General features: G+C 39.4%; 1 protein-coding gene across 2 annotated transcripts; it reads right to left on the reverse strand.

The window, feature by feature from the left end:
- Positions 1 to 1,735: 1,735 nt before the first annotated feature.
- gxylt1a (glucoside xylosyltransferase 1a) lies at positions 1,736 to 11,144 on the reverse strand. 2 transcript variants are annotated; one of them, XM_086299194.1, is made up of 8 exons: positions 10,723 to 11,144; positions 10,167 to 10,259; positions 9,362 to 9,548; positions 8,231 to 8,362; positions 7,892 to 8,143; positions 7,177 to 7,300; positions 6,826 to 6,998; positions 1,736 to 2,876 (listed from the first exon to the last, which is right to left on the reverse strand). In XM_086299194.1, the coding sequence occupies exons 1-8, from the start codon at positions 10,938 to 10,940 to the stop codon at positions 2,712 to 2,714; spliced, it is 1,344 nt and encodes a 447-aa protein (XP_086155320.1). In that variant the 5' UTR covers positions 10,941 to 11,144; the 3' UTR covers positions 1,736 to 2,711. The 2 variants fall into 2 exon arrangements, with proteins under 2 accessions (XP_086155320.1, XP_086155321.1); XM_086299195.1 differs by lacking the exon at positions 10,167 to 10,259 and having other exon boundaries at positions 10,723 to 11,143.
- Between the last annotated feature and the right edge of the window lie 242 nt (positions 11,145 to 11,386).

Here is an 11,386-nt window from a genome sequence, read left to right on the forward strand (position 1 = left end):
ATTGAGCTTCAGAGTTAACTGATGAAACTTGTGAACGCATGATTCTTTCCTTAAACACAGAAAACGTTTGCCCGCTCAGCGCGCACTTCAGAAGAAAATGGATATATCTCACCGCTTCTTGGCATGGAGACCACTTTAAATTCATCACACAGACCTATTGCCTATGCCGTGCACGTTTGTCAATCTGCCTGTGAAATGAAGAGCCAGGGGCTACTGACCCAGACACATCAGCTCCTTTTTGGCCTCTAACAACACTTTCTGAAGTCTTCACATTCACACATTGATTCATTATTTTCAGTTTGCTGCTGCCTTCGAGGACACGGCTCAGTTTTTGTGTGGAGTGAGTGGGCAACAAGTACAGTTTATACCAAGTGGTTATGATGGCTGATGCAACAGACTTTGAATAATGAATATAAAAATATAGAAAATGAAACCTTTGGGATGTACAGTTGCTACGAACATATAGTACTGTGCAAAAGTCTTGAGCCACCCTTCATTTCTTTATATAGATTTCTAGGAAAATGGGAAATGGATGCATTGATATGTTGATCTATTATTTGGCAAAACAGCATTTGTATGTTTCTAAAATCAATATTTGGTATGAGCACCTTTATTCTTTAACACACACAGAACTGTCTTAGGCAAGCGTTCTTGTCATTTCTTACATATTCTTCAGGAATAATTCTTCAGGCTTTTTCAAAGCTCTTCTTGGGATGTTGGCTGTCTTTTATGCAGTTCTGATGATCCCACAATTTCAATGATGTTGAGGCTCTGGAGAGGCCAATCCATGACTGACAGTGTCCTCACCTAGTTTCTGTCCAGTTATCGTTTTCCTGGCTGGCAGTGCATTTGGGATGATTGTCGCGCTGAAAAATCAACCAGTTGCTTTGCAAATGGAAATGCATGTTATGTTTCTGCATTTATTATTTCATTAATTTTGCCAAAATCCCCAACAAGCACCACAGGCTGAAATTAATGGTTGTCAAACTGTGTTTTTTCAGTAAATCAGCTAAAATAATCTGAACAGATTCTGTGGTTTAGCATCAGTCTGCTAACTTTCTATTTTGTCTGTGGCAATTAAAAAGCCACGTAAACCAAGGGGTTTACGTGGCTATCTTCAATGCTTGAATGATTTATTGGTCAATGTTTAGTGGAATACAAAATACATTGCCTTAAATTGCATTGCATCTGAAAAAGATCAGATATGAGGGCTGAACTGAAAATGAGTGAAAAAGCAGCCAATGTCCTAACGTGAGCCTCGTCTTTTCCACAGTCATGTACTTACACCTGAATTAGCTTGTCATATTACAAAAACGAAAAGTTTTCACTGCAATACTTTACACAGTGTGTACTGTGCACTTTTAAATCAACAATAGGCTCTTTCAAATTAAAAATCGCACACCATTAATCTTTGTCACACTGAAAATGTTATGGCATTTTCAATTGAATTCCACCGCAAGCACAGATACTACAAAGACTTTGTCCTCTCTCTAGGTTCTTCTTTTCTCCTTCCTCTTACCCCAAACAGTAACAGCAGATGGCCACCCTCCCCGAGCCTGGTCCTGCGACAGGCTTCTTCCTGATAAAAGAGAGTGTTTTTTCCCCTCACCATGGTCACCAAGAGCTTGCTCAGCGGGGGCCACTGGATCATTAGGTTTCTATGAGTAATTTGTTTATGAGCACTGTAGTGTTTTGGTTATATATGCCTAAATAAAATGGGGGCACCATTAGGGTGTTATTTATAAAACATTTATTTAGCATACAACTGAGATGCATTTAAAATATTTACTCCAGTTTTGCAGTAAAATGTTCAAACATCTGTTACAATCATTGCTTTCTTAAATCAGCTGTGCGGTTTTTTTTAACATACACATTCATGCCAGCTGGTTTAATTAAAAACAACAGTCCCATATATTGTACCGTAATAAGACAATGTGTCGTTACTTGTAAAGTTAATGAAAAGAAAGATATGCTATGACAATATACAATACACGACGTATTGAAAACTACCATATCAAAGTACATGAAATGACAGACCCCTGTTAAAAACTTAAGACAGACATCAAAATTTCTTCCAGATGCACATATCCAACAAAAATAAATACTGATGAAAATGTTTAAAATATTCTCAATGAGTGCTTTCCTCAGAAGAACATTCTCATCTACAGTAGCGGAAAATAGTACCTGAAAATGACAGCATCCCTTTTCTGTGAAATAAACTGGAGTAGAAATGAATATAAAAATCTAATAAAATACTCTTGATAAGTCTTTTTTTATTCATAAAAATCAGTACAGAAATGAAAAGTGATTGTAGCTTCTAAAATAAAACAAAAATACAAACTGATTGTCTGACATACAGAAAACATTTTTTTCTTTTTGGCCATGAAGTCCAAAAATCTCTGCAGGGCAAAGTGGCATCAGTGCACTGTCCACTACAGTTATACCACATTTAACACCCATTGTGTTCATTTGATGGATATGCACCAACACTGGCTTTAGAATAAAATGACAAAATAAAATAAATACAATCTCAAAACAGGTTACCCTTCTGCATTCCCAGTGTCTTGATAGACTGTTTGTAAACAAATGATGACTCGTTGTTAACCCGAGTCTGTTTTTGATCCAGCTCACTGTCAACAAAGGAAGAGCTAGTCTCACCTAAGAGATGTTAGGCACCGTTTCTTTGATGTTACACCTGCTGACCCCCATCATCACCTTCTTCTCTGTGTGGCGTCTTGTTGAACAGACATGATGCTCTGTTTTAACCTCTTTGTAAGCAAGTGACTTGCTCTGCCGCAGTAGGTGTGGGTGGTTGTCTGCAGCGACGTCTCCAGCGGTCGAAGCAGCGAGGTCTCCAAGTTGTCGCCGAATTGGTACTAGGATCAAAAGTAAACATGTTCAGCTTTCATACTCCTCATTTCAGACATGAAACAATAAAAACTGCCTTTTAATTGCATTCTTTCCATGCCCACGTCGTTTTCGGCTGCTGCACCAACTTAAAATGCAGCTCTTCTCGTTCTCCTGCCTTTATGCCTTTAAAATAAATAAATAAAAGCAGCACAAGTGTTTGTTTTTAACACCTGTTGTTTCCTGTGACAGCTTAAAGAAAAGAAAAAGCACAATGACAACTACAGTCATCTCACATGAATTAAGTGCCACATTTATCACCGTCACTTCCAGACAAAATAACATTCTGTTTTTGATTCGTATCTGTCAATTCAGAGTGTGTTCGAGTGATGAATATCTATTACCCCAACTATTCGCAAATGGGCTTAATAAGACGTGACAGCGTCGGGGAAAACTACAGCTGCTGCATTCCAGATATGCTTCATTATTGTACGCTTTTGTATCGCCAAGTAAACAGCAAAGGGGGGGAGAAAAAAAATTTAAAAAGAAACTTTCAGCCTCCTCTGTGAATGAATATTGGCAGCCAAGGCTTTTGTCACGTACGGTATGCAAATAAGAATGTGTGCCTTTCACTTTTATATTGAGGTGCACCAATCTTTTACTGCTCGAGTAAATAAGGGAAATCACTATTTTACAATGTCTTATTTGACTCGAGTTTGGCAAAGTATTACATTACTCAAAGCGCACTTTCTTTATTATCTTTCATATAGTGCAGAAGGCAATAAAATACCATTAACAGCCTCCTATTGATTTTTATGTGGATGTGGCGGGTGCGTTGTCCACACAGCCATCATGATGTCTCAAACTAGCATCAGCACTAAAAATTTTACAACTCTTCTGTGGGCTTGGCTGGGTAATGGTAGTGCCCTTTATTGCAAGCTCCTCTGCTGGCTGAGAGAGAGCCTGCCTTGGGAACTAGGCTGACTAAGGGGGTCTCGGTTGGATCGAAATTAGAGTTTGTTCGAGAATTGCCTGCGCCGAGCTTTGGGATGATAGCCTCAAAAGACTGGAGTGGGAACAAAGTGGGAGGAGACTGTGGAGCTGAAGCAACTGAACGCTCTGATAAAAAAAAAAAGAAAAGAAAACTTGAGCAGAACAGCTAAAGATAAAAACAAAAGGAGAATCATTTTTAAAAGATCTTCAGATCTCTCTTCCAATACAGCGACTGTGAAACACGGCCCTTTATCTTAGAAACATCTTCTCAACTTTTTGCTTACTAACGAGAATCCGCAGCACTCCTCTGCCTCCTAAAACCTTGTGGATATGGTATGTGCTGTATGTGTTTCTGTGCTGTCTGAGAGACTGATGGAAGCATGAGGACCGAGTGCCCCCATAATGAAGCCTGCTCGTTTTCTTAATGGCTGAGAACATTGCCCGCACTGATAGCGGCCTGGCTCGGCCCTGTGGCGGTAATGGATGGAGACCAGCTAATGAAGCTTCCCTTGCTCCCCCCAATAGCTGCCTGCATGTTGAACGGTAAGCTGAAATCAAAATGAGCAGATCGCAGGGGAGCTGCCAGCAAAACAGTGAAAGAGCTCTCAGGCTCTTCTGCTTGCTCACTTATGATACAAGTGCTGCATTTTAGCCTTTCAAGGCCTATAAGCTTAAACACATTTCAAGTTTCCAGGTGCTTTTTTGTTCAGTCTTTATTTCCAGGTGGTGTCCTGTGTCCAGACTTAAAGATGCTATGTTGACACTTTTTACAGGTGTTAAATCAAAATCAGACCTAGCCAGTTGTTTCAAACGGGTAAAAATCACACCTATGTTATTTACATCAAAACGCCCAAAAAATACCAAAAAAACCAAAAACAGACTAATCCTACGAACATACACTGATTAGGCATAACATTATGACCACCTGCCTAATATTTTGCTGCCAGAAAGAGGCCAGACCTATCGAGACACGGAGTCCACTTGACCCCTGAAGGTGTGCTGTGGTATCTAACACCAAGATGTTAGCAACACATCCTTTAAAAGGTGGGTCCTGTATGGATCAGACTTGTTTGTCCAGTACATCCCACAGATGCTCGAATAGATTGAGTTCTGGAGGCCAAGTCAACCCCTAAAGTCATTACGCACCTCAAACTATTCCTGAACCACTTTTGTATTGTGGCAGGGCACATTATCCTGCTGAAAGAAGACACAGCCACCAGGAAATGCCATTTCCATGACGAGCTTACAATGTCTGCTGTATTGCTTAAGTACATGTCAAAGTGACAGTCACTTGGATGGCAGAACCCAAGGTTTCCCAGCAGAACATTGCACAGAGCATCACACTGCCTCTGCTGGCTTGAAAGAAACTGTTAGTGTCATTCACTTCACCTGTCAGTGCTCACAGTGTTAAAGCCTGATTGGTGTACACTGTTTGTGTCATCAGTGCTGAACAAAAAAAAAAAGAAAAAAAAAAATCACACTCTGTGACATGAGTCTTCCATTACATAAAAAACCCCAAACACAGCATAGCCAGAGGAGCTGTAAATCTTCACAACCCTGAAGAAATGATCTAGATGGTTAAAATACATGTTTATGACCTGTATTTAAAGATATACAGTCAGTCTTAACAAAGTGAAAAATATTGACAGACAATTGGTTTCAGTCCTTTCACCCAATTTGTGGACAAAGTGACAAAAAGCCTTTTTCTGGAAAGCAGCCACATTCAATAGTAGTTAAATAAATTCAGCTTTGCGTAGATTTGTCAGGCATTTGTGTTCACAGTGGTATAAAATCTAAGTGAAATGACCTCTTTGTCTAAACTGCATGTGAAAATGTTTGAATAAATGCCTTAAATGTTGAGAAGCAACAACTTTGGCTTGAATTTTTAACCTTGCAGTTAATAGGATACCAAGCAACCGTTTCACTGACTAAAACTGGATGGAGCCGACATGCCTGGTTTGGAAGACCAAAGACAGGATGATGAAAATGTTTAACAGGCTATTGATTAAGCACTCGTGGATGGAAGCATCTATAAGAGAAAAGCACTGACCTGCAGTGCTTATTGATAATGTAATAACTGGCAAATGTTTCTCCAAAATAATCTGGTCTTCCTACAAAACTGCCCTCAAAAAGCAATTTCTCACAAGAATAAACATGTCCCATGATATATTAAATATCTTCTAACTTTTTCCAGTCAGTTATTTCAAGAATGTGTTGTAAACCTTTGGAAGAATAAATGTTTTAATACCTTCAGATATGTGGCTAATTTTCATATTTGATTTTTTAAAATATTTCTTACATTTGAAAACTTCTAAATTAACATGCAAATAAAAATGATTTCATGATCTGTTTATTTTCTATGAATTAAAACTGTGTCTGTTCTTTGAATGATTGCGGTTTAAAGATTCCAAGAAATAAACAGACACTTGTAACGTGTTTCTAAATGATTAAACTTCTGATAAAAACCCCATTAGGTTTACAAGAAACCACTGATCGATCACAATCCACACAACGTTAACGCCCCAAGCCAAAGATGGAAGAGTCGGCAGCATCACTGAACGGGCAAATTTCACTGGCTGACTGCCAGGTCCCACCCCCAGGCGTGTGCGGCTGTCCCGAGCAGGGGGTTTACCCTCGCAGCCGAGAGGTTTCCTTGATGAAGACTCGGGGCAAAATATTTGCTGTTTATTTGGAGTCTGTGCTTCGGAAACCGTTCAATAAATTACATTTCTTGACATAGTTTTGAGGGATATTTGCAAACTGTGAACCACTGAAACACTGACAATAAGTGCAGCTGTTCTTTGTAGCAACATTTCTTAGCTACTTTAGTGTACAGCTTGGATTCTCAATCTGCGTCTTTGGCTGACTTTCTTGCATGCTGTGTCTCATATACTTCACTGAACAGAGTTTTCCGTAAGAAGGAAGGACACTTGAATATTTGTTCCCCTTGTAAGGTAAGGTAGACTTCTGTGAAGATGCCCGTACCTTCTGAATTGCTTCATAGACAGCTCGAAATGCTGGCTGTTTGTCGTCATGATAAACTCCTCTGTTACCATGGAGAATAAAGACACCTTCTTGTTCAGCCTGTTGACAGTTGCTGCCATAGATACAGTGGTCTGGACGGTAGTTCCACTGGCAGGGAAACATATACAGGCTTTCTGTAACACAGTAAGATGAGTGGGTTGACAATGATTCAAAAGAAAACCATTGAAATCCCTGAAATTTGTACTTGACAGTAAACATCCAAAAGAAGAAGCTTCTTTAATTAATCTTTGTCTGCTGGTCTGACTTAACTATCATGACACACAATAACGCCATGTATGTGGTTGCACTAACCTGGGTTATGGTGGAATATGATATTAAGAAGGTCCTGGTCACCCCAGGTGATGTTGAGCTTATACTTCTGGAGAAGGGGCATCAACATTTCCTCCCACTTTAGTGTAACTGTTGTCATGTCATTCTGGAACGACAAAACGCAGAAGGGATGTGTGTCATTTTGATTCTAGAAACCATAAACATGCCATTTTAGCCAATCAATCATTTGGGGAACACTTCCCATCCACGCAAAGGAAAGGGACTGTCTGTCAGCGAGCTCTCTAGGAAGCTTTAGCATTGAATTACAAGAGTGACCTCAGCTGGTCAATTTTAGTGGTGCAGAACAGCTACTTCTAAGGATTTAAGAACATTAGACAGCTCTAGAGGTTTCAGTCAAAATGCAAAACTAACACGGAATTGAGAAAAACATGCCTAATGCAGTCCTTGTTTTAAAAACAGTACTTATTTAGATATTGTATATTAAAGGCCATTTTATTAATCCTTTATTTATCCAGGTAAAAAATCTCATTCAGATTAAAAATCTCATTTCCAAGAGAGAGCTGGCATCATGGCAACAAAAGTCACATACCACATAGGTATATAACATTTAAAACAAATACAAATAAATGTATATCATGACCAAACCCTTTTTAATAGCTGATACACTTTCACATATATCATGACACAATGCGGTATAACCATTAGGCTGGTTAATAAGCAACAGATTTATCTTTACCTTGAAAAATTTTTCCCTGAGGCGTGTCATGTTCATGAGCATGACCCCTGAGTTGATGCCTGTCTTGCCGTAGTAAGGGTGGCGGGCAAAACGATTGTACCAGCCGATACGTGGTTCCTCATGTTCTGGAGCCATGGCAGCTAATTGCCTTGAATTGAACTGAGAAAGCAGAGCCCACATGTCTTCTACTGGCTGCAGAAAAATAATGTCTGTATCTACATAAAGCAAGGAGTCTACCTCCTTCAGAATCAGCTGCAAAAGACATATAGAAAAAAAAGATTAGTATATTCTGAAAAAGCATTACTGTATTAAGCTATCTGAATGTAAAAAGATACCTACTGGCAGAAAAAGCCTCTGAGAGGCACAGGGTTTGAAGAGTTTCTTCCATTCTCTTGCATTCTCCTTGGGAAAAGTGATAGGGTAGATGCTGGAATTAAACCTTGCCCGAACTCTCCGAGGCCACGATTCCAGCTGAAAAAATAAAAAAAACCAAACAAAAAACAGAAAAGCACTAATGTTTAATTGCATCTCTTTTTGAGCTCTTTCATTCATTATGCATCTTTGTCTTTAGAACAAAAAGCACCAAAAACTGGGTAAAGACTTTACTTTCTTCCTTACTTAGTCATAACTGGACACTTAATGCTGTTTCTCCTCTGAAAACAATGAATTGTAGAAGACTAGCTCCTTGATACAGTTTGCAAATGTGTGTTTTTAAGCAGCGGCCCCCAACCCCCGGGCCACGGACTGGTACGAGTCTGTGAGTTGTTTGGTACTGGGCTGCGAGAGTTGAGGCTCGGGTGTGAAATTTATGGTTTTCCGCGTTTTTATCATTATGTTTTTTTTATCATTAGCTCTGTTTCCCTGGGTCTTTTCCCATGTGTTATGAATAAATTTTTTTTGGTACTGGTTTTATTTTGTTGTATTTATCCACGACACCTTAAAGGCCACTCAGTGAAAAAATAGTTGGACATAAACGAGTCTGTGGCGCAAAAACGGTTGGGGACTGCTGTTTTAAAGCAGATATCTTGAAAACAGGAACAGAAAGTGACAAAAGTTACCTGCCATGGAAACCTGGTATTTCCACCGGAAAACAAGACCAACCTCAGGTTTCTTTATAGCATTGTAGCTAAGCTGCCAAAAAGCCATAGATCTGTTGAGCCTTGTATTGTTATAGCTCGCTAAGGTGACTCTGAATTAATCCTCAGGTATGTTTCTACAGGCCAAGGCTGCTAGGATACCTTTCAAGATACATTTAGTAACGCTAATCCTTTTTGTTTGTTTGTTTTTTACTTGCTGGTTTCCAAGTGTTTTCTCAAACACAATTAAAGATTTCTCTGTACTGTAAAGGGGCCTGAGATGACCATTGTTGTGAAGTTGCACAGCATGAATAAAAAAAAACTCCAAAGGAACAGTTGGGCTATGAGTTGAGATGGGTTGAGAAACATAGCAAATGAAACCACATATGCTTACAGTGTTTCTGAAACTCTTGTGAAGTTCATCCTCAGCAAAGATGTAAAAGTGCAGAGGCTTTTTGCTGAAGAGAACAGCAGACTTCAACATGGTGATTGTTTCCTCTAGCCTGGGGCCACAGGCCACAACAGCCAGGTGACTCCTCTCATCCCTGCTTTCTGCCTTCACTGCAGAGTTTGACCGCTCACTAAGAGTCAAGAGAGAGGTGGAAGAAGAAAAAAATTTAGGTGTTTATTTTTACATTAGAATGGATACACTGGCAAGTGCAAAAGAAAAAGTGAGTCTCGGCTGACTGGTACTCAGCCCTGTAGGATTGGAACTGTCATTAGATTTAACAGAGGGACTCAGAAGAGAACAGTCATTCATACTTTTTGCTGCCTTCAAGTGCTTCTTGTGAATTACTGCTTTCACGTTTGGACATAATGAATGTAGCCTGTCATATTCAATCATTTCCATGTATGCACAGAAATGTTTACTGTATGGAAAGCCCATTAACACAAATACAATAAGCAAAATGTTATATTTTATTCAGACCTCAAATTTGAACTGGTTGTTTCCAGCCTTGATTAAATTATACCACAAAAAACCTTTTATTATACATAAAATGAAAGATTTAATGCTTTAATGCTGTGCTAGTAGCAGGAATGCAAAAACTCAAAAACAGTCACACAGAACACTGTGGATGCAGCAGTTATCAAGCATGTACTCTGAACTGTGGATCTACGAAGTAGGTGAAAAGTGTAAAGCTGGAGGCAGTTGATTATTGCAACATGTATCATTCATAGTTTCACAAAATCAGGCATACCTAAAAGATGATTCCAATAAGCAGTTCACTCCACAAACATCAGCAGGCAGTCTCCAATATGGATTCCAGTAAGAAACTGACTGTGACTTACACCTGACAGAATAGAAACATCATCTTTTGGATCCTCAGAATCAAATCTCTCTCTCGGATATCAGTAGTGTTTTGCGATTTTCATTAAGATTTGTTTAACATGTGGCGGTTCTTTAAATCCAGCCTAAAGCTAACCTTAAGCTTATCGGTTATCTAGCAAGCTAACAGGTGGTAGCTAATGGTTGTTTTCAGATTATGTGGTGAAAAACAGCACAACTAAAACACTGAACATTTTTAACTTATCCAAAACACGCCAAATTACTATTTGTTTGGTAGCTGGCTAACGTAAACTAGGTTTTACAATACATGTATCGGCTCGTACACGCTAGCTGAAGCAAGTAAACTAACGTTAAACTGCAGCGATATGCTAAAGGTGCAAATGAAGCTGTAACAAACAGGTAAAGCTAACTTCTACTAATTTTTGTAGTTTAAGTGTAAAATTGGTTGACACAGCTAGCTAAGCTACCTGTCAAGCCCTTCTTCGCGGTCTCGGAGGCCTTCCAGGCCTGGCCTTTTCCTGAGAAGGTGCCCGGTGTCATGACTTTTCCTGCCGGGTATTCCGTGTTCTTTTACTGTCCACCCGTCTCTGTCCTCTAAGGTGGAGGCTAGCTGATTGAACACATACAAAAAGGAAAAGAAGACGAAGATCATGCACAGGAGAAATGTGTGAAGATAGCATCGCATCTTGCGCTTCAGATTTTATAGGTTAAAGAAACATTTTCATGTTAAGCTTAGCTAGCTATCACACGACATATCACCAGCTAGCTACTTTATCGCATTATTAAGTCAGAAAGTAAGCAGACAGGCACAGTTGGTGTTTACAGTTTCAGCCCCACCCACTTCTGTTACACGTGTTTTGTCTTATCAGCCATGTACCCACACTGCGCCACAGTTTACAGTAGTAAGTGGCACATGCAGGGCAGAGGTGGAGTCATTCACAATTACAGCACACATTGTAGAAAAAAAACCAAAAACCCATAACGATTCTACAATCAGTATCATTCCTTCTTGAACGAAATTCAGGGAACGCTCAAAGCGCCAACTGAATACACGAATAATGAAGTTTTAAACTTAAAAGCTTAGACAAAATAGTCTCCTTTATGAAGTGGTGGTACATATTTAAATCTCCT

This window comes from Aulonocara sp. 'chitande type north' Nkhata Bay, linkage group LG7 (assembly GCF_057382095.1).
Source record: "Aulonocara sp. 'chitande type north' Nkhata Bay isolate Kocher_YH1m ecotype deep benthic linkage group LG7, A_spYH_male_GT1.1, whole genome shotgun sequence".
NCBI lineage: Eukaryota > Metazoa > Chordata > Actinopteri > Cichliformes > Cichlidae > Aulonocara > Aulonocara sp. 'chitande type north' Nkhata Bay.